At 42.0% G+C, this 24,649-nt stretch overlaps 1 protein-coding gene across 2 annotated transcripts in view; it reads left to right on the plus strand.

The window, feature by feature from the left end:
- The window catches only part of MYH9 (myosin heavy chain 9), a 170,376-nt gene that overhangs the window by 133,208 nt on the left and 12,519 nt on the right, over window positions 1-24,649 (plus strand). For both annotated transcript variants that reach the window (XM_073644107.1, XM_073644108.1), the window contains exons 33-35: window positions 16,511-16,723; window positions 17,476-17,637; window positions 17,792-17,920. In XM_073644107.1, the coding sequence (XP_073500208.1) occupies window positions 16,511-16,723; window positions 17,476-17,637; window positions 17,792-17,920 (504 nt within the window). The remainder of the gene's footprint in view (window positions 1-16,510; window positions 16,724-17,475; window positions 17,638-17,791; window positions 17,921-24,649) is intronic.

Consider the following 24,649-nt stretch of genomic DNA (forward strand, 5'->3'; position numbering starts at 1 on the left):
ATGTCAATATATAGATTTATGCTATATGGATGATTGAATGTCCTGCTATATACATTTATTGAACAGCATTCAGTTTTACTAAATTATAGCAAATGCTTCTCTTCCCTTATACCCGTGCACACTACACATTTTCTGTTTTGCTATTGAAGTGTATAGATTGGCGCATACAGTTTTACTTTATTGTACGGTTAGTCGGCATCCAGTACAAAACCTCTGTGCCACTTTGCGGTCTTCACAAGAGATTGAAATAACTATTGAAGGCACAAGCACTATGAAACAGCAGTGCATCCGCTCTAACACATCAATGTTAAACTGCAAGTACCAATCTATACATTTATATAGAAGAACATAAAAATAAACCATCTTATAACCTCCCATGTGCCATGGTATATTTGGCTTTACCGAATTGATGCTAGCTGTGCTTGGCTCTGCTCTGCTGTGCCTTCACAGCAGAGCTTGATGGTACTGTGCACTGCTTGGTGAAGGCAGAAGCAGAGAATAATGTAGCACAACTGTGCGGACCTTAATGCTAGTTAAAACAGATGAAGCACAAAGCAGAATGTTATCTGGTTCACAGTAGATATTTAAGTTTTTTGGTATGACTCCATAATGAACTCCGCATGCCGTTTGAAAGCACGAAATGCCACACTTGTGCCACATTCTGGCTTCCAAAAAACACGGGGAAAGAGCATTACAAACGTGATGAGCACACCAATCCATATTAATCAAAAATATATATTTTTGACATATATGCTCAATATATTATGCATATATATTAAATATCCACAGGAACCATATGTGATTCCTAGTACCTATGAGAGGGAGAATCATCCCTAAATATCTGACAAATATACCAATCATTTAAGGGTTCAGCAGCATGGGATCCAGAGAACAGAAGAAATATAGCAGGCAAGCCAGAGAAAACAAGCCCCACATGTACCGCTGCAAACAAGCGGCTTCCTTAGGGGGGAATGCATAGAAGTCCCAGAATTTTATAGTATCCATTAAATGAGAAAAGTAATTACTGGTGGGGAATACAAAAGGTGTCATCTGAAATCCATTGACCAATCAGATATACAGTACAGACCAAAAGTTTGGACACACCTTCTCATTTAAAGATTTTTCTGTATTTTCATGACTATGAAAATTGTACTTTCACACTGAAGGCATCAAAACTATGGATTAACACATGTGGAATTATATACTTAACAAAAAAGTGTGAAACAACTGAAAATATGTCTTATATTCTAGGTTCTTCAAAGTAGCCACCTTTTTGCTTTGATGACTGCTTTGCACACTCTTGGCATTCTCTTGATGAGCTTCAAGAGGTAGTCACCGGAAATGGTCTTCCAACAATCTTGAAGGAGTTCCCAGAGATGCTTAGCACTTGTTGGCCCTCTTGCCTTCACTCTGCGGTCCAGCTCACCCCAAACCATCTCGATTGGGTTCAGGTCTGGTGACTGTGGAGGCCAGGTCATCTGGCGTAGCAGCACCCCATCACTCACCTTCTGGGTCAAATAGCCCTTACACAGCCTGGAGGTGTGTTTGGGGTCATTGTCCTGTTGAAAAATAAATGATGGTCCAACTAAACACAAACCGGATGGAATAGCATGCCGCTGCAAGATGCTGTGGTAGCCATGCTGGTTCAGTATGCCTTCAATTTTGAATAAATCCCCAACAGTGTCACCAGCAAAGCACCCCCACACCATCACACCTCCTCCTCCATGCTTCACGATGGGAACCAGGCATGTAGAGTCCATCCGTTCACCTTTTCTGCGTCGCACAAAGACAAGGTGGTTGGAACCAAAGATCTCAAATTTGGACTCATCAGACCAAAGCACAGATTTCCACTGGTCTAATGTCCACTCCTTGTGTTCTTTAGCCCAAACAAGTCTCTTCTGCTTGTTGCCTGTCCTTAGCAGTGGTTTCCTATCAGCTATTTTACCGTGAAGGCCTGCTGCACAAAGTCTCCTCTTAACAGTTGTTGTAGAGATGTATCTGCTGCTAGAACTCTGTGTGGCATTGACCTGGTCTCTAATCTGAGCTGCTGTTAACCTGCGATTTCTAAGGCTGGTGACTCTGATAAACTTATCCTCAGAAGCAGAGGTGACTCTTGGTCTTCCTTTCCTGGGGTGGTCCTCATGTGAGCCAGTTTCTTTGTAGCGCTTGATGGTCTTTGCAACTGCACTTGGGGACACTTTCAAAGTTTGCCCAATTTTTCGAACTGACTGACCTTCATCTCTTAAAGTAATGATGGCCACTCCTTTTTCTTTACTTAGCTGCTTTTTTCTTGCCATAATACAAATTCTAACAGTCTATTCAGTAGGACTATCAGCTGTGTATCCACCAGACTTCAGCACAACACAACTGATGGTCCCAACCCTATTTATAAGGCAAGAAATCTCACTTATTAAACCTGACAGGGCACACCTGTGAAGTGAAAACCATTTCCGGTGACTACCTCTTGAAGCTCATCAAGAGAGTGCCAAGAGTGTGCAAAGCAGTCATACTGAACCAGCATGGCTATCACAGCATCTTGCAGCGGCATGCTATTCCATCCGGTTTGCGTTTAGTTGGACCATCATTTATTTTTCAACAGGACAATGACCCCAAACACACCTCCAGGCTGTGTAAGGGCTATTTGACCAAGTAGGAGAGTGATGGGGTGCTACGCCAGATGACCTGGCCTCCACAGTCACCAGACCTGAACCCAATCGAGATGGTTTGGGGTGAGCTGGACCGCAGAGTGAAGGCAAAAGGGCCAACAAGTGCTAAGCATCTCTGGGAACTCCTTCAGGATTGTTGGAAGACCAGTTCCGGTGACTACCTCTTGAAGCTCATCAAGAGAGTGCCAAGAGTGTGCAAAGCAGTCATCAAAGCAATAGGTGGTTACTTTGAAGAACCTAGAATATAAGACATATTTTCAGTTGTTTCACACTTTTTTGTTAAGTATATAATTCCACATGTGTTAATTCATAGTTTTGATGCCTTCAGTGTGAATGTACAATTTTCATAGTCATGAAAATACAGAAATTTCTTTAAATGAGAAGGTGTGTCCAAACTTTTGGTCTGTACTGTACAATGCACATTTGCTGTAGAGGTTGCAACCAACTAAGGACAAAGTAAGTTTGCCCAGATCTTGTAATGCTTCCACATGGAGATTCTTTACAAGAAGGATGCTTTTAGTGAATGAAATTTGAAGCAAGTCAAAAGATAAACCATGCTTTAATTTAGTATATCAATATAAAGGCAAGTACATCCTAGAAGACCCAGCTATAATAAAATGTCAGTGGCTCAATTTAATACTTGCCATGTGTACAAGAAATGTATAATTGCACCAAAGCGCATTTGCAACAAAATCTATCAGGTGCACTAGATGGCAGGTCTCATAGCCCATAGTGGTGCATTCACCAAATCAGAAACCCTTTTATATATAAGCGTAAATCTATCGGGTGCACTAGATGGCAGGTGCCTTGGGTTATGTTTCCACATTCAGGAATTGCTGCGAGTTTGAAGCTGGGTATTCATGCAGCGTGAAAACCGCAACGGCCAGATGTTACAGAATAGTGGATGGGATTTCTAAAATTCCCATGTCCACTGTTTATCTCTGTGCACCTGTGGATCACCGGGAAACTGACATGCGGCGCGTCTTTCAGATCCACAGCATGTAAATTTCTCTTTAAGTATACGCATGTGGATTTTTCCCACAGGCTTGCATCAATGAGGAAAATCCGCATGTAGGAAAATAGCATATCCACTCACTTGCATAATGAGGGCTAAAGTGGTGCGGATGTTCGGATCCTGATCATAAGAACCTATTCTTAGCCCATCACAAACGTCAGAAACATTTATCTACAAGCATAAATAAAGTGAATGTATCTGATATTCCACAATACCTCAAGAAAAAGGATTAAAAAACTATACCCATGATGTTATAAGATATCACCTATATATAGCCGCAACAAGGAAATGGAAAGGTTAAATGCACAAGGGATAGTTCAAAAAGGACATTTCTAAATATACTACATCCCTATGAGGATAAATATATTTTGTGAATCCTAAATTAAACAGACTATCAATGACTCGATGATTGATGTCCTAAAATAAATGTACATATAATCAAAATATGAATGCATTTAGGGGGGCGTGGCAATGCTGAGGAGCTGGGAGGACGCAGGAGGTCTGAGATCCCGCTTATAATCCTGTACTCGCCGGACCCTGAACTTCACTTCTGTGCCCTGCAGCACAGCTCCGGAGAAGCTGGGAGCGGCTGGGCTTCTGAGGAGCTGCTACAGAGAGGGCTCCGGTGCGACGCACTCTGCGGACCCCGACAGAGTAAACTCTGAGGAGCGGTGGCCATCTTGAGGGCTCTGCTCGTGGCACAGCACACAGGCGCCGCTGAAGATGCACGCTGGAAGTTGGTCTCCCTGTGAAAGGCCTGAGGAGCGAAGGTGTAGCCGTGAGTGTACCGGACAACCTGGTCCCGCGGCCTGTCAAGAGGCCATTGGAATAATCTGAGGAGGGAAACTCAGCGGCCACATCCTAACTCTGCAAGGGGAAGTGGAAGCCCTGGGGCATGAGACATTCAGCCTATATCTAGTCCCCTGCATCCATGTATGGGAGACAGAGTGACTGAAATATACAAAGCACCCAGAAGTAACCATTTCCTCCAACTTTTATTATTGGAAATAACATGTTTTCTACTGAAACTGGCATATAATTTATAAAAGATATTACTGGTGCACTACTGCAGTAAAGACACCAGGTGGCAGCATTGTCCAGCCACTGACCTTTACATAATAACGCTGCATAATATATCACTGGAGTAAATATTATAGAATATACCCTGCCTATACCGTTACAAAATGAGCCGAGGGAAAAATTCTAGTATAGCAGATAAATTGAAAGACTTTGCCAGAGGAGCCCCCCAGGAAACCTCTCGATTGAGGAAGGGGCCAGCATCCTTGTCAAACAAAACAGATCAACGTAAGAGTCACGTATCTGATGAGGGGGAGGAACACTAAGAAATGACTTTGAAGCAAGTTGCTGACCATCTCTTAGAAGCTATATCCACTTGCAAGAACTCCCTGACCGGTAAGAGAGAGGAGGTTCATTTAGATGTGGGCCTACTCCGCCAAGACATGCAAACCATGAAGAAATGTGTCACTGAGGCTGAGACAAGGGTATCAGAACTGGAAGATAAACTGTCGCCTATTGTTAACAAGTTGACCAAAGTGGCTGGCTCCATAAACGCCTGGCGCCAAAAAGCCGATGACCTAGAAAATCGAATGCGAAGGAACAATATACGAATTATTAGTCTACCAGAACAGACGGACAGCAACCTGAAATCTATGTAGAAAATTGTCTTAAATCTACCCTCGGAGATGAATACTCCCCGGTCTTTGCTGTGGAGAGACCCCATAAAGTTCCAGCCAACCCCCCCCCCCCCGGGGCCCCTCCTAGACCTCTTCTTGTTAGACTGTTGAATACTGAGGACAGAGATACAGCCCTGAGATTGGCAAGACAAAAAGGTTCTATCAAATATAACAATTCTACAATTTCTATTTTTCCTGATTTTTCTGTGGAATTACAAAAACAGAGCCCAGTTTATGGATATAAAGAGACAAATGGATTATCTATGCAATGGCTTATCCTGCTGGTCTCCGAATTGTTTCTGGAAATACTAATTTCTTTGCTACCCTTGAGGAGGTGTTGGAGTGGCTCCAATTGCACCCAGAGCCTGGAAAAGTCACCCTTTGTGCCGCCGTTCCTATATTGAATATTGGGTTTGGTGTGGTTTGACGCACCTTTTTACATGTGCGGGAGTTCAGACTTTGCATCGTCAAAGACCACATAATACCTCACACCGGGATCAGTGATGACATTCCCTGAAAGGAAGCGTCCTAAGAAAAGGTTAAGTTCACTTCTTGTTTTGGTTGTGTTTAGGGTTGTTTATAAGTTGAATGCTGTCAAAATGCTTAATCTTTTTTGCTTTGTTTCCATGCAATATAATCTGTTGGGACCCATGGGGGCAATGGATCAACCTGGTGAGCCCTATCAATATGTAAAATGGGTGGAAATGGTTGGATATGTCAAGTGGGAAATAATGAATGAGCAGTAATGGTGTAATGGCCACTTGTTTCTACCCCTCATATTTATTCCCATGGTAAATGGCGTCGTAACTGAAATGTATGACATGGAATATAAGAGGCCTTAAATCCCCTAAGAGGGTTAAAGTATTCTCGCAAATCAAAAATTACCAGCCACATAGCCTTGCTTTAGTCGAAACACACCTCACTAGAGATTCAGCTAGGTGGCTAAATAAACCCTGGGTGCAATGGGCAATACACTCTTACCATACAAGCTATTCAAGAGGAGTTTCGCTTTTAATCCACAAGGCCCATTAGTTGGGAGGTTAGGGAGGCCCGCAGAGATTCAGAGGGAAGATTTGTTTTTATAAATGCTATTATTGACTCCAGACAGTACGTAATACTGTGTGTATATATAACGCACCCCCTGCTAATCTAACAGTTGTCTAAAAGGCAGTAAGCTTTGCACTAAACCACCCGGATGCTCAGGTCTTGTGTATGGGGGATTTTAACCTGATTATGGGCAAAAATTTCAATTGAGAATAGGTGACCACACCAGAGCGACAATAACACCATCTTCTAATTTGTTTTCAACCTATATGGAGAGTATTTGTTGGACAGACTTGTGGAGATTACATCACGCTGGAACTAAAGAATACACATGTTATTCCTCAACAAAATCTACGTTATCACGGTTAGATTATATTTTCACTTGTAGTAATACGGCAACCTGGGTAGATAGTATAAAGCATGGGGTAAGAGGGATCTCAGATCAGTCTGGTGATACGAACACTTAAATTTGACCAGGTACGAGACAGATCCACATGGAAACTTAATCCTTTTTGGTTAAAATTAATAGGTCTTAATTGGTGATGAGCGAGCATGCTCGCCACTGCTCGGAGCTCGCCGAGTACTTGCGCGATGCTCGGGCGGGAGCTCGGGTCCCCGTCCTGCATGTTTGGTGCTATTTAGAGCACCAATCATGCAGGGATTGTCTGCCACTTACTGTAATGCCACAGCCATGGTGGTTGTGGCATTACAGTGATTGCCCAAATCGATGGGAACAGTGCTCACAGTGAAACATGAATAGCCGGCAATTCAGCAGCGGCATACACCGGTACCCGACAATTTAGAACAGAAAGAATAGAGCATCACACATAGATTAGATAGAAACATGTCAGTCACATATATAATAAGTACAGTGACCGTGTTGGTTACTGTACTTGTCATTTAGTGTTAAAATAAAGGATTTATTAAAAAATAAAAAAAATAAAAATTGGCGTGGGGTTCCCCATAATTTTAGTCTCTAGCGCAGGTTAAGCAGACGGCTGGGGCAGATGTTTGAAGCCTGGGAAGGGGGTAATACCCACGGAGCTTCCCATGCTACTAATATCAACCCCCAGCTGAATACCTAGCCTTTACTAGCTATTAAAATGGGGGACCCCCAAAAAAAAGAGACGTGGGGTCCCCCCTATTTTAATAGCTAGCAAAGGCTAGGCAGACAGCTGGGGGCTGATATTAATAGTCCAGGAAGGGTGCCATGAATATTGCCCCCCTCCCAGGCTAGAAACCCCAGCCATCAGCCACCCCAGAAATGGCGCATCCATAGGATGTGCCAATTCTGGCACTTGGCCTCGCTCTTCTCACTGCCCTGTAGCAGTGGCAGTGGGGTAATAGGGCTGGGGTTGATGTTGGCTTATAATGCCAGCTGACATCAAGCCCAGGTTAGTAATGGAGAGGCATCTATAAGACACCCCCATTACTAACCCCATAGTCAAAGTTAAAAAAAAAAGAAAACACCAACATCCAGAATAAAATCCTTTAATTGAAATAAAGACACAATACTTTAATGTTCTAAATGAAACTCTACTTACCATATCGCCCATTCCAGCTGAAGCCAACGATCTCCTGCAATAAAAGTAAAATAATAAACCAACCTCATCCTTACCTTCCCATGGTTCCCAGGATTGCTTCAGCTCTGCTACATTGACAGGCTGGATCGCAGCATAACGCTGCCACCCAGCTTGCCATGCCGCAGTCACTGAGAAGCTCCTCAGTGTCTGGCTGTGACTGCATCCAGATGAGCAGAGTTCATGTCCAATGAACTCTGCTCACCTCATGCACGTCACTGACAGCGTGGGAGAATTCTTCTGCTCAAGCTGTGCCGGCAAATGACGTCACCGCTTGAGCAGGAGAATTCTCCCACGCTGGGATGGCATTGAGACTGCAGGCTGGATGGTAGCAGAACGCTGTCATCCAGCATGCCATCCTTCAGAGACACTGCGGAGCACAGGCAATGTCTCTGAAGGATGACGAGCTGGATGACAGTGTTCTGCTACCATCCAGCCTGCCGTCTCAATGCCATCCCAGGGTGGGAGAATTCTCCTGCTCCAGCGGTGATGTCATTTGCCGGCACCGCTTGAGCAGGAGAATTCTCCCAAGCTGTCAGTGACGTGATGTGCATGAGGTGAGCAGAGTTCATTGGACATGAACTCTGCTCATCTGGATGCCGTCACAGCCAGACACTGAGGAGCTTCTCAGTGTCTGCGGCATGGCAAGCTGGATGGCAGCATTCTGCTGCGATCCAGCCTGTCAATGTAGCAGAGCTGAAGCTGTCCTGGGAACCATGGAAAGGTAAGGATGAGGTTGGTTTATTTTACTTTTATTGCAGGAGATGGTTGGCTTCAGCTGGAATGGGCGATATGGTAAGTAGAGTTTCAATTAGAACATTAAAGTATTGTGTCTTTATTTCAGTTAAAGGATTTTATTCTGGATGTTTGTGTTTTTTTTTTTTTTTTACTTTCACTATGGGGTTAGTAATGGGGTGTCTTATAGACTCCTCTCCATTACTAACCTGGGCTTGATGTCAGCTGGCATTATAACCTGACATCAACCCCAGCCCTATTACCCCACTGCCACAGCTACAGGGCAGTGGGAAGAGCGAGGCCAAGTGCCAGAATTGGCACATCCTATGGATGCGCCATTTCTGGGGTGGCTGACGGCTGGTGTTTCTAGCCTGGGAGGGGGCCAATATTCATGGCACCTTTCCTGAGCTATTAATATCAGCCCCCAGCTGTCTGCCTAGCCTTTGCTAGCTATTAAAATAGGGGGGACCCCACGTCATTTTTTTGGGGGGGTCCCCCATTTTAATAGTTGGTAAAGGCTAGGTATTCAGCTGGGGGCTGATATTAGTAGCCTGGGAAGCTCCATGGGTATTACCCCCTTCCCAAGCTTCAAACATCTGCCCCAGCCATCTGCTTAACCTCCGCTAGAGACTAAAATTATGGGGAACCCCATGCCAATTTTTTTTAATAAATCCTTTATTTTAACACTAAATGACAAGTACAGTAATCAACACTCACTGTACTTAAACATGTCAGTCACATATATAATATCTATCTAATCTTTGTGATGCTCTATTCTTTCTGTTCTAAATTGTCAGATAAATTGTCAGGTGTATGCTGCTGATGAATTGCCGGCCGGCTTTTTTTTAAAGAGACTGGTGCATGAAAATTGGAGGGCGCTAGTGTGTTCTGAGTACCCTGCTATGTTTTTCATGCACCCTCCTAAATACCCTGCCTGCCTGTCTGCCTATATATTCTGGCTGCCTGACGTTTAATTGAGCACTGTTCCCATCGATTTGGCCAATTTTTGATCTTCTGCAGACCGCCGGGGGGGACCGCCAAAAAAATGCTCGAGTTTCCCATAGACTTACATTGGGCTTGTTGCTCGGGTCAAGCACCCGAGTATTCCACTGTGCTCGACCCGAGCAAATAGTACCCGAGCATTTTAGTGCTAGCTCATCACTAGTCCTAATGATAGAATACCGGATCAAATAGACTGTTTCGTGGAAGTACATCCGTTGCCAAGGAACATTACAATTTTTTGGGATACACTGAAGGCATACCTTAGAGGATTCCTCTCCTCCACTATTTCATACATCAAGAGAACGACTTCACAGGATGATGGTTTGAACATAGGTTAAAGGAAACTGAACAGACTTATGTTTCAGATCTGTCTATTGAGAATAGAGTGAACTTGCTACACTCATATAGATTATATACACAAAACGTTAACACCAAATCTAAACGTAAATTATTCCTTACTAGACAATCATATTTTGAACTGGGGAGCCAATCAAGTAAGTTGTTGGCCTGTATGGTCCGCAGACATAAAGACTCTAGTGCTATTCTTAGGATTCGAACATTAGGGGGTCAGACGGTTACATCGGCAGAAGATTTTCTAAGTAGCTTTCATAACTTTTATAAATCATTATATAAATCCCAAAGTGCCCATAATAAATTAGAATGTCTCACTTATTTAGCAGATCGTGAATTTCCCAAACTAAGTGTTACACAACAATCCTTTTTAGATGCAAATATTACTCAAAAGGAAATAAATGCAACCCTTGCAGATATGGCTTTGGGTAAAGCTCTGGGACCTGATGGCCTACCACTAGAACTCTACCATAGATACCAGAAGGTCTTGATGCCTCACCTTTTAGAGACTTTCTCAGGGGCGGTGCAAAGTGGTTCCTTGCCTGAATCCTTTTATGATAATATTGTCATAAAAAAGGAGAGAAAAGATCCTCTGGAATGTAGATCATATCGCCCTATTTCACTATTTAAACGTGGATTACAAAATTCTTACAAAAATTCTAGCCATGAGACTTAATAAGGTGATATTATCTATTCTCCATTCGGACCAAGCATGCTTTATGCCTGGAAAAAACACTTCTATTAGCATCAGAAGGGTACAATCAATAGCTCAATATAGCTCTCTGGTACCGGGAAATGACTGGGCCTTGGCTTCATTGGATGCGGCCAAGGCTTTTGACTCACTGGAGTGGCCGTTATTTGCTTGCCTAGAGAAATTTGATTTTTGGCCCTAAATTTCGGGCCTGGATTCAAATATTGTACATGGCTCCCAAAGCTAAGATAATGATAAAAAAAATATCCTCCATCTTTTTCATTGGAAAGGGGGAACTCCAAGGATGCCCTTTCTCCACTGCTCTATTAGCTCTGGCAACTGAAGCATTAGCAATAAGAATACGATCATCTGAGGATATCGGGTGAATTACAATTGCAGACAGAACTGATAAAATTGGTTTATATGCAGATGACATGATTATTATGGACAAGGTTAAAGATACTCTTCCATATGTTATATCTACTATTGATAAGTTTAGTGAATAGTCGGGTCTCTTTATCACTTGGGATAAGTCTTCTCTTATGTCTTTGTCGCCCACTCCGAATGCTGATTTGGAAACGTTATATTTTACCTGTAGTGTCATGTTTCAAATACTTGGGAATTATGATGGTTAGAAATGATAGAGATGACCTCTCGAGTAATATTCTCCCTTTATTAAAATACGCTAAATGTAAATTTTCTTTGTGGGGGAAATTACCGCTATCTGTGTCTGGAAGGATAAACTTAATTAAGATCTTACTCCCTAAATGTAACTATATATTACAAAATAGTGCAGTACCGGTCCCTAAAAAATTCTTCACATCTCTTAACTCTTTGATGTCCACATTTATTTGGGGGAATTTCAGACCTAAACTCAGGTTATCTACCCTTCAGAGGCCTAAAGATATGGGAGGAGCAGCTCTGCCTGACTTCCATCTGTATTAGCAGGTGAACTAAAAGCAATCCGTAGCTGGATGCCTGACTCCCAGTTACCGAATTCTGAGAACCATTTAGCACACGTTTTAGGCACTGGTTGTTTACTGGGTTTTCTAGAATTGAATAGATCTACTGGGATTAAGATGTTACCCCTACATAGATTGGCGAGAACGGTATGAAAACAGGCAAAGAAAAGGATTGACTTTACACATGTTATAGCTGAAATGCCTATATGGGGGAATCCGTATTTTGCAACATTAGTGGAACATCCATCTGCCTCCTTTTGGATGGCTAGTGGGGTCTATTTGTTAAGAGACATTTCTGAAAGGTCTATACTGATGTCATTTGAACAGGTGCAAAATAAATTCAAAATTCCAAGATCTCAATTCTTTAGGTACATCCAACTTGCAACTGGGCTCTGATTTCACCTACAAAATTTAGAAACAAATCAAACTATTTCCTCAATTCCCTTAATAGAAATACTTAAATCTCAAGGTCCACAAGGTCTTATATCCAGCTCTTATACATGCTTGCCAGCTAAAAATAAGTAAAGACTTCTGATTCTGAATATGAGGGGGAAGGAGGAATGGGAGGGAGTTTTGGAGTCCCCGTCCTTTTGTCTCCCCCCTCCGCCAATAATAAGTTGATACAGCTATATATTCATCAGTCATACCTCACACCCCTCAGACTATATCAAATGGGGCGTTCCTCTAATTCAGAATGTTTATGATGTCATGCCATAGATGCGGACTTTGTTCATTTAATTTGGAACTGCTCAATTACTAGGTCCTTCTGGCAGGAGGTAACATCTTTATTATCATCTTTAATATCCATCCCAATTCCATGTGAACCTTTGATTTGCCTTTTTTGGTGTAGTGGAGGATGATGCCTGGGATCACTATATTAAGATTTTCTTGAGAAACCTTATGTTTGGCCAGGAAATTGTTGGCATTGAGATGGATGGGCAATTCACAGCCAACATTGCGATCTTGGTTAACTCAATCATCCCATTCAAAAAGATAGAATAGAGGTTGTCCGTTAAAATTCTCCAAAATATGGGACTATTGTAATTCTTCGTGTCTTACAGTCTCTACTTAGTCAAAGGATCTTAGCTGGGAGAGTAAATCTGAAATGGATGTGAGAACAAATAGAAAACCATAGGTTATAAGTGACAAATGTTGCTTATAGGGTCAGGCATGTACAGTACAGACCAAAAGTTTGGACACACCTTCTCATTTAAAGATTTTTCTGTATTTTCATGACTATGAAAATTGTACATTCACACTGAAAGCATCAAAACTATGAATTAACACATGTGGAATTATATACTTAACAAAAAAGTGTGAAACAACTGAAAATATGTCTTATTCAAGGTTCTTCAAAGTAGCCACCTTTTGCTTTGACTGCTTTGCACACTCTTGGCATTCTCTTGATGAGCTTCAAGAGGTAGTCACCGGAAATGTTTTTCACTTCACAGGTGTGCCCGGTCAGGTTTAATAAGTGGGATTTCTTGCCTTATAAGGCTGTGTGCCCATTATGCGTTTTTTAAGCGTTTCTGCAGCAGCTTAAACGCATGGTAGAAGGCCTGCCATGTCCCCCAGTGATAATCAGCATGTGCTGTGAACATGCTGCGGAAATCTCCGCTGCGGATTATCATTGCGGAAAAAAACGCAGCACTACCAATTATTTTGCGGAAGTGCTGCGTTTTCGCCGCCATTGACTTGCATAGAACGTGCCAATTCCGCAAGACTGCATCTGTACTTGCGTAATTGGCGCGTTCTAATGTGCGGATGATGGTACCCGGGTGTGGAGGACAGGAGACTCTCCTCCACACCCAGGTACCCTAAAAGCTGTAAAAAAGAATAAATATTATATTCACCTTCCGACGGCCCCCAGACTCCTTCCCTGTGCTTGCCTACAGATCGCGCAGAACTGAAGGACCTGCGGTGACGTCAGTCATGTGACGGCAGGTCCTTCAGTACAGCGTACCGCGATCTGCCGGCTGCCAGCACAGGAGCTCAGCAAGACTGCAGTTGCCATCGGAAGGTAAGTATAGGTTTATTTTTTGACATTCTCTCGGGTCACACTATATAAATCCATGCTGTTTGCATGGATTTATATAGTGTGACAGAGTTGTCAAGCACTTTCCAAGTGATGCTAAAATCGCTTGGAAAGCGCTTGTCAACCCGCATGCGGAAATGCAAGTCAAGAACGCTTCATTTCCACATGTACAATCCGCATGTTTTTTTTCTGCCAGGGAGATGCAGAAACGCTCAGGAAAAAATCCTGAGCATTTCTGCATCGTGGGCACATAACTGATGGTCCCAACCCCATTTAGGCTGTGTTGTGCAGAAATCTGGTGGATACAGAGCTGATAGTCCTACTGAATAGACTGTTGGCTGCTTTTTTCTTGCCATAATACTCCTCTAAGTAAAGAAAAACAAGTGGCCATCATTACTTTAAGAAATGAATATCAGTCAGTCTGAAAAATTGGGCAAACTTTGAAAGTGTCCCCAAGTGCAGTTTCAAAAACCATCAAGCGCTACATAGAAACTGGCTCACATGATTACCGCCCCAGGAAAGGAAGACCAAGAGTCACCTCTGCTTCTGAGGATAAGTTTATCCGAGTCACCAGCCTCAGAAATCGCAGGTTAACAGCAGCTCAGATTAGAGACCAGGTCAATGCCACACAGAGTTCTAGCAGCAGACACATCTCTTCAACAACTGAGGAGACTTTGTGCAGCAGGCCTTCATGGTAAAATAGCTGCTAAGGACAGGCAACAAGCAGAAGAGACTTGTTTGGGCTAAAGAACACAAGGAGTGGACATTAGACCAGTGGAAATCTGTGCTTTGGTCTGAGGAGTCCAAATTTGAGATCTTTGGTTCCAACCACCGTGTCTTTGTGCGACGCAGAAAAGGTGAACGGATGGACTCTACATGCCTGGTTCCCACCGTGAAGTATGGAGGAGGAGGTGTGATGGTGTTGGGGTGCTTTGCTGGTGACACTGTTTGGGATTTATTCAAATTTGAAGGCATACTGAACCAGCATGGCTACCACAGCATCTTGCAGCGGCATGCTATTCCATCCGGTTTGCGTTTAGTTGGACCATTTATTTTTCAACAGGACAATGACCCCAAACACACCTCCAGGCTGTGTAAGGGCTATTTGACCCAAGAAGGAGAGTGATGGGGTGCTACGCCAGATGACCTGGCCTCCAGTCACCAGACCTGAACCCAATTGAGATGGTTTGGGGTGAGCTGGACCGCAGAGTGAAGGCAAAAGGGCCAACAAGTTCTAAGCATCTCTGGGAACTCCAATATTGTTGGAAGACCATTTCCGGTGACTACCTCTTGAAGCTCATCAAGAGAATGCCAAGAGTGTGCAAAGCAGTCATCAAAGCAAAAGGTGGCTACTTTGAAGAACCTAGAATATAAGACATATTTTCAGTTGTTTCACACTTTTTTAAGTATATAATTCCACATGTGTTAATTCATAGTTTTGATGCCTTCAGTGTGAATGTACAATTTTCATAGTCATGAAAATACAGAAAAATCTTTAAATGAGATGTGTCCAAACTTTTGGTCTGTACTGTAGGTCCATAGATAGATAGATAGATAGATATAGATGATGAGTCAATTTGAGCATGGAAAGGATAAAGACAGCACAAGTTTGATTAAGTTGTGGTTGAGGGTTCAAAGTTTTACCTAATTAGGTAAATGCCCTTTTTTCTTTTATTTATATTGGACTCGTATGCATAGATCCAGAAGACCACTCATCTGACCAGTTTATTTTAATGTGTTCTCATTGCTGTAAGAGATGTAGATCTCTGTTGATGTGGTGTCTCTGGATGTTTTCTATTACCAAGTGTAATTGTTTATAAGATTGTTTAATAAAACAAATTAAGATTAAAAAAATATTAATGCATTTAACCGACAAGTGGATATAAATCTCCATAAGCGAAAAGCGAGCCAACCTATATAGAACCTTATATTCAATATCAATGATTGAGACACAATCTTAGAACGAAGAATACATATATCCTATACATTTCCAAAGGAAATGCTTGTAATACATGATGTGTAAGGGGGGTGCAAGTGGATTGTGTAGAGGAACACTCCACAACAAAGTGGTTCCAAATAGTCACAGTATGATATAAAAGGACAGTTTGAACTGGAAAATATACTCAGTAATCATGATCTCACAACTAATGTATGTAATATGTACTTAACCTGTTATATGGGTAGAGCAGGGAAAGAAAAAAATTCAATACCAATTGTCTAGTAAGTAAATTGCAAAAAGTAAGAAATGTGAAAAAAAAAAAAAATTAAAGAACCTTAAACCAAAAAAAATCTAATGTCCTATATTATATTGCCAGCTCTAAATCGTGCATCCCTTGCCTAGTAAGTTATCCACCTTTAACACCACAAAGGTGACCACCAACCTAGGCAACCAGCAGTACACTATAAAACTTTTAAAAAATAAAAATAAAACCTTAAATGAAGAGACTTAAGTTGAGATCATCCCTTTTAAGCATATAACCCATCCAAACTAGATGAAGATGTAAGGATAGCGTGTGACTTTTTGTGATGCAACCATTCAAGTTTGCACCTACATTTGTATTTTGTATTTTAAATTGCATCCATGCACGTAGGGCCGTATACTGTGTATATAACATAACATGTTTTTATCTAAGAATCCACCTACTTTGCAGTTTGCAGGGAAGCATGTTTCTCTTTGGAGTTTTGTCTACATAATGTGGGTGTTTTTGTTTTTTTTCTTGGTTTTCTTTGCACAGGTTCATGAATTGGAAAAGTCTAAGAGGGCATTGGAACAACAAGTAGAAGAAATGAAGACTCAGTTGGAAGAACTTGAAGATGAATTACAAGCCACCGAGGATGCAAAGTTGCGCCTGGAAGTAAACCTGCAAGCTATGAAGGCACAGTTTGACAGGGATTTGCAAGGACGTGATGAGCAGAGTGAAGACAAGAAGAAACAACTTGTCAGACAAGTGAGCCATTTCATGCATTTTGTTCATTGGTCCTTTAAAGGGAACCTGTCATGCCCTAGTTGCTATGTACACTGCCCCCATAGCGTTTAGTCATGCAGTGTGCGTCACTAACGAGCTGTTTTCATGAAAATCGGTGATAGTATAATTTTATAACTTTATATACACTTTGTCCTACCTGCTCCTATTCAGTCATAGGGGAGTGATTCTCACATTCAGTCATGGGCGGTCGCCACGTTCAGTCAGTGCTGGCGCCGCTCATGACATTTGAATACTGCTCGCTCCTGGCAAGCACTTGGTTTGAGGGGCGCATGCGCATTTGGACACGTCTGGCTGCTTGGTCCGGCGCGTGCGCACTGAGGCTGTGTGATTACCAGCTTCAGTGCGCACGCGCTGTGACCTGTGGCTCCTTGTCCGTGCGCAGTCAATGTATCTTGTGGTCACTGCATGCGCAGTGACACTGTAGCGGTGACTGCATGATACATTGACACATACATCACTAAGAACGCTATAGGGGCAGTGTACATAGCAACTAGGACGTGACAGGTTCCCTTTAAATTTATCTAATTTAAAAATAGCCTAAACCATCTCTGATTTCCCAACTTTATAATTTTTATTTCCAGAACCTAAGGTTTTACTGTGATAAATAAGAAAATTCAAAATTAAAAATCGAATGAGTATACCAAAGGGTGCAGTGGTTCGACATTTGAATATTGTACATACAAGCACAGCGGTAACACTTTATAAACTTTCAGGTTAAAGAAATGGAAGCGGAGCTTGAGGATGAAAGAAAGCAACGTTCTTTGGCTGTAGCATCCAGAAAAAAGCTTGAAATGGATCTAAAAGACTTGGAGGGACAAATTGACTCTGCAAACAAAAATAGAGAAGAAGCAATTAAACAATTGCGCAAATTGCAGGTAATAGTCGTCTTTCAGTGGATAGCGTACTTTTTTGCACTTAAAACTTTTGTACGTTTTAGATTGGTGCATGCATGTACTTTATTAAATAAAATCTTTGCCCTCCTACAGTTGCCTTAATTTTTTTTCTTAAATTCTACGTTGCCTGTATTAGGCTCAAATGAAGGATTACCAAAGAGAGTTGGAAGACACCAGAGCATCCAGGGATGACATCTTAAGTCAATCAAAAGAAAATGAAAAGAAACTGAAAAGTATGGAGGCAGAGATGATTCATATGCAGGAGGTAAAATGAGTGGACAATAATCACTGGTAATGTTTGTGCTCCTTTGTTTTTTGTCTTTTTTCGATTGCTTTTATGTTAATCAGAAAACTGGACTTTAATCAGAAGGGCTGATTATAATGGTAATGTGCGCACAGCTTGGCTGGTTCTGCCAAGTATTTATTTTTTTTTAAATTTTCAAGCAGAACCTGCTTCAGTAACAATGACGTGACTGGGGCTGGTGTATGTAACTAGGTCCGGAGCTGAGCACACAGGCTGTGTTATACAGCCGGCACCAGCCTCTTACAGCTATCGGAGCTGGCTGTGGCATTTCAAGTCATTTTGTTTTGTCTGGCTGTCAGGAGCAGTATATTGGGCAAGGTGTGTGTGTGTGTGTGTGTGTGTGTGTGTGTGTGTGTAAAAAAAAAAAAATATATGTAGATAGATAGACAGATAGTTATAGTGCTGGCCAAAAGTATTGGCACCCCTGCAATTCTGTCAGATAATACTCAGTTTCTTCCTGAAAATGATTGCAATCACAAATTCTTTGGTATTATTCTCTTCATTTAATTTGTCTTCAATGAAAAAAACACAAAGAATTGTCCTAAAGCCAAATTGGATATAATTCCACACCAAACCTAAAAAAGGGGGTGGACAAAAGTATTGGCACTGTTTGAAAAATCATGTGATGCTTCTCTAATTTGTGTAATTAACAGCACCTGTAACTTACCTGTGGCACCTAACAGGTGTTGGCAATAGCTAAATCACACTTGCAGCCAGTTAACATGGATTAAAGTTGACTCAACCTCTGTCCTGTGTCCTTGTGTGTACCACATTGAGTATCGAGAAAGAAAGAAGACCAAAGAACTGTCTGAGGACTTGAGAAACCAAATTGTGAGGAAGCATGAGCAATCTCAAGGCTACAAGTTCATTTCCAAAGACCTGAATGTTCCTGTGTCTTCCGTGCGCAGTGTCATCAAGAAGTTTAAAGCCCATGGCACTGTGGCTAACCTCCCTAGATGTGGACGGAAAATAAAAATTGACGAGAGATTTCAACGCAAGATTGTGCGGATGGTGGATAAAGAACCTCGACTAACATCCAAACAAGTTCAAGCTGCCCTGCAGTCCAAGGGTACAACAGTGTCAACCAGTACTATCGGTCGGCGTCTGAATGAAAAGGGACTGTATGAAAGGATACCCAGGAAGACCCCACTTCTTACCCCGAGACATAAAAAAGCCAGGCTGGAGTTTGCCAAAACTTACCTGAAAAAGCCTAAAACGTTTTGGAAGAATGTTCTCTGGTCAGATGAAACAAAAGTAGACCTTTTTGGGAAAAAGCATCAACAGAGTGTACAGGAAAAAAAGAGGCATTCAAAGAAAAGAACACGGTCCCTACAGTCAAACATGGCAGAGGTTCCCTGATGTTTTGGGGTTGCTTTGATGCCTCTGGCACTGGACTGCTTGACCGTGTGCATGGCATTATGAAGTCTGAAGACTACCAACAAATTTTGCAGCATAATGTAGGGCCCAGTGTGAGAAAGCTGGGTCTCCCTCAGAGGTCATGGGTTTTCCAGCAGGACAATGACCCAAAACACACTTCCAAAAGCACTATAAAATGGTTTTAGTTTTAGAGAAAGCACTGGAGACTTCTAAGGTGGCCAGCAATGAGTCCAGACCTGAATCCCATAGAACACCTGTGGAGAGATCTCAAAATGGCAATTTGGAGAAGGCACCCTTCAAATATCAGGGACCTGGAGCAGTTTGCCAAAGAAGAATGGTCTACAATTCCAGCAGAGCATTGTAAGAAACTCATTGATGGTTACCGGAAGCGGTTGTTCAGTTATTTTGGCTAAAGGTTGTGTAACCAAGTATCAGGCTGAGGGTGCCAATACTTTTGTCCGGCCCTTTTTTGGAGTTTTATGTGAAATGATCAATGATTTGATTTTTGCTTCAATCTCTTTTGTGTTTTTTCCTTGCAAGCAAATTAAATGAAGATAATACCAAAGAATTTGTGATTGCAATCATTTTCAGGAAGAAACTGAGTATTATCTGACAGAATTGCAGGGGTGCCAATACTTTTGGCCAGCACTGTATATAATTAGTAGTAGAAGTCACCCTAATTATCATTCTAAAAATATGCACATTTTTATCTATGCATATATAAAACTTCAGTCGATCACAATATTTCAAAAATTCAATTTTGTCTGAAAAAAAGTAGTTCTGGCATTTAATTGAAATAAATTAAATCAATCGGTGCACCTCCCAAAAATTGCTTCAAATATCACGTTTACCCCTATATAATGTAAATAAATAAAAGCTACAGTTTGCCATGCAAAGTTTTTTTTTTTTTTTATTTTGCTCGTTTTAAATTCAGTATAGTATAATTACATAGATATATTTAAGTCCTAAGATTTATAAGATTTGTCGCACCTTGAAAACAATAAACAAAATCTAATGGCCGAATTGGGGGGGGGTTGATATTCTATACCTTACCATAGACTTTTACTTTACCATATAAGGCTATGTTTACACAGCATGTTTTTTTTGCGTTCATTTTCTGCAGCAAAACCTGATCTGCCAGGAGGTTGTTCAGGATTTTTGCTGCTGTTTTCTTGCATTTTTGCTTTTTTGTAGGTGTGTTTTTTTCAATGTCCTTTTGTCTCTGTTATGAATGTACATAAAGCTCAGTGGAAAAAAAAAAAGAATCTCATTCTGGTTAATGCACAAAAAACACTGAAAAAATTACCTGCGTTTTTTTTCCACCACTCATAAGTGAAAAACATGCTGAAACGCTGAACGTGACATGCTCTATTTTCCCCAAAAAAATGCAAAGCACAAAATCCTGAACAAAAAAAACGTGTGGAACTAAGCATCCTGGAATCGCATAGATTTTGCAGGTACTGTGAAACGCAGCTAAAAATTTGTATAAAAAACATCAAAAAAAGCTGAAAAAACCATGTGTGAACATAGCCTAAAGGTTTGTTTAGAGCGCATTAGAAGCTATTTTAGAGTAATGTAAGGGATCTCTTGTTTTCATGCTCTACTGGGAGCTATCATGGGTTTCCTGCCAAGGCATTGCCATAAGCTTGAGCAATTTTGTTACCTACCCTATGACCAGAAATGTTTTTTGTCTCTCTGCCTTCTATGGGATAGTAAAACTGGTATTAGGTGCAGCTACGTTGAAGGGCCCCTCCTTGCCGCACTTCTCAAAGGTTTGTCCACTATAACAGTTTACCATACACAACAATACGTCCTACATCGGGTGCAGTTGTAGGTAACCAATTGATCTCTGCTGTGTTAACCAACTAATTGCAGCTGTCAGTCTGAAAAAACAGTAGCAGTTAAAGGGTTATTCCCATCTCAAAGCTCCTATCCCAATATGTAGTACATGTAATAATATTAGCAAATACCTCCATTTAGAAATGTAGTATAGTATTTTTGATTTGCTATGCCACTTACCTCATGTGCAGGCGATATAGGACCTTAGGTATCCACGGTTACGCCCACTATCAGCTAGTGAACTGTGACTTTATCAGTGGACGTATCCACGGATACCCAAGATCTTGTAATGCCTGCACATGAGGAAAGACATAGCGAATCAAAAATACTATACTACATTTCTAACTGTATATACTTGCTAATATTATTATTACACCTACTACATATTGGGATAGGATCTTGGAGATGGGAATGCCCCTTTAAATAGTTTAGTTGGACACATGCATCTACTTTAGACCATTGCTGGCCTTCATAAGGCTATGTGCCCACGATGCAGAAATGCTCAGGATTTTTTCCTGAGCGTTTCTGCATCTCCCTGGCAGAAAAAAACGCATGCGGATTGTACATGCGTTTTCCTGCCAGGGACATGCGGAAATGAAGCTTTCTTCACTTGCATTTCCGCATGCGGGTTGACTAGCACTTTCCAAGCGATTAGCATCACTTGGAAAGTGCTTGTGACAACTAGGTCACACTATATAAATCCATGCAAACAGCATGGATTTATATAGTGTGACCCGAGAGAATGTCAAAAAATAAATGTATACTTGCCCTCCAATGGCCCCCGAGACTTGCTGCACTCCTGTGCTGTCTGCCGGCAGATTGCGGTATGCTGTACTGAAGGACCTGCCGTCCCATCGCAGGTCCTACAGATCTGCCTGCGATCTATCGGCAAGCACAGGGAAGGAGTCCGGGGGCCGTCGGAAGGTGAATATAATCTTTATTTTTTATTTTATTCTTTTTTTACAGCTTTTAATGGTACCTGGGTCCGGAGGAGACTCTCCTCTCCTCTCCACCCGGGTACCATCCGCACATTAGAACGCGCCAATTACGCAAGTACAGATGCAGACTTGTGGAATTGGCGCATTCTAATGCAAGTCAATGGCGGCGAAAACGCAGCACTTCCGCAAAATAATTGGTAGTGCTGCGTTTTTTTCCGCAATGATAATCCGCAGCGGAAATTTACGCAGCATGTGCACAGCACATGCGGATTATCATTGGGGGACATGGCAGGCCTTCTACCATGCGTTTAAGCGTTTTTGCCGCTGCGGAAACTCTTAAACGCATCGTGGGCACACAGCCTAAGAGAACATTATTTTTCTCTATGTGCTACAATAGAGCAGTGTTTTCAGGGTCTGTCTGGGGCCCACAGGGGGAATTGACCCTAGGAGCCCACCCTACAGCTATATGCAAATATCTGTTAGCTGCTATCCCTGTTATGGTGGAGCATTATAAGACACAAGCGGCTCCTGCACTTCTACTGTGCACCACTATAACTGGGATGTACAATTACGGTAGTTTTCATTAAAGGGCTTCTTTAGTTAAAACAAATTATCACTTATACTTGGGCTCCACAGGATAGGTGATCACATATTGACAGTTTGGGTTCAACCATTGGAGACTGCACCGATCGGAAGAATGTGGAAGTTTTATCCCTGACAGGACACTTATCCTCATTTTAAAATGGAGCTGCAGGTGGGATGTCTGACCACAGCCTCATACATTCTCTTGGGGGCTTCCAAAAAAAAACAAGACCAGTGCTTGTAGCTACTGAGGGAATGAATGGATCAGTGGTCGAGTTGCACGTGAGCTCCATTGTAATGGAGAGAAAAGCTCCACATTCTGCCGATTGGGTCCCAGCAGTCAGACCCTCAGCAATCAATATTATCACTGAACCTGTGGAGAGGTGATTACTTGTTTTCACCCCTGTAAGTGCATGTCTGCTGCTTTGTTTCAAGTATTTCATCTCTAAGGCCACAGCTCCACTATCAGTATTTATTCAGTATTTTTTCTCAGGAGTGGGAGCCAAAACCAGGTGAGGAACAATCAGAGAAAAGGTATAATAGAAACAAGTCACCAATTCTGCATTTATCACCCACTCCTTGTATTTGCACCCACTCCTGAGAAACACTGAATACTGACCAAATACTGATAGTGGGGCTGTGTCTTAATGGAAATAACCTTCTCCTAGTTAATATCAGCGAACAGCAAATGACTTCCACACACAACACAATCCACTATACCAACACCAATAATACCACATACAAAAGGGACAAATACTGCCCCATCATGACCAGATCACCTACTACCACCAGTGACCGAATAATGCCACATACAAGGAACAAATACCACACCATGACTAGACTACATATTACCACCACATAGTGACCAAATACTACAATACTGATCATGAATGCAAACCACAATACGAACACTGTTATTACCACCAGTGAAATTATACACATATATTAAAATATAGTGCAAGTGTACATGTAATACATTGACTCACTAGTGACATCTCTAGGTGAAGTCCTTCATCTTTGCTTTTCTTCATCTGGCACAGACCGCCATCACTTCTTCCAGCCAGGATTCGTCTCTGAAGAAAATAAGTTAGCAATCACTGATCTCTTCTAGAGCACATTCCCCACTTTTTCCCCGCCTTCTACACTACACCAGATGAAGAAAAAAGGCAACATAATGCCGCCCTGCATAGTAACAGGACCCCCCTTTTGCCATCCAGGCCTCCCCCCATATCGGTCAAGGCCCTTGTATGTGGAGCCTCCTTCCACCCCCCCCCTTCCCCTTGCCTGCCTCTCTCCCTGTGTATCCATCTTGGCCCCCATCCCATTCTGCATCCACACACAAAAGAAAAAAACAATTCCTCTTACCTTCCCGGCACCGTGCGGTGTCCTCCTCTGCAGAGGCCGGCGGCTGACTTGCGTGCACCCATCGCAGCAGGCGCATGACAATGACCTCATACGACGACGTCAGATGCACAGCTTCATCGGGACATGTGCTGCGGCGGTTCAGGTAACGAACACTGCGTGTGCTCATCCCTGCATATACTCTGCCTGTGCTTTTTTAAAGGGCCCATCCCCCTAAAAACCACATGTGTGTTTTTTTTTTTTGTTTTTTTTATCCTTTTCATCCCTATCTCGCCTACTGCAAGGTCACACTGAGGATTTCCCCAGTACCCCACTAGGCCGGTCCAACCCGGAGTATATACAACAAGCTGCCAAGCGATCGCACGTTCAAAAAAAAAAAAAAAAAAATGGTTGCCAGATCCATAAAAACAAAATCCAACGAACACTAGTGAAGTTGCATTTTATTTTCCTTTGTTTTGTATTTTTGTCAGCCACTGAACTTTTTGCACATTTTTCATTATACGGTAAAATGAACGTTATTAAAAGATACACCTTTACTTTTTCGCCACTATGGCCATATGAGGGCATGCGTTTTACAAGTAATGTTATGACT

Source organism: Phyllobates terribilis, unplaced genomic scaffold (genome assembly GCF_046119375.1).
Source record: "Phyllobates terribilis strain yellow unplaced genomic scaffold, ASM4611937v1 Scaffold_8__6_contigs__length_399053987, whole genome shotgun sequence".
NCBI lineage: Eukaryota > Metazoa > Chordata > Amphibia > Anura > Dendrobatidae > Phyllobates > Phyllobates terribilis.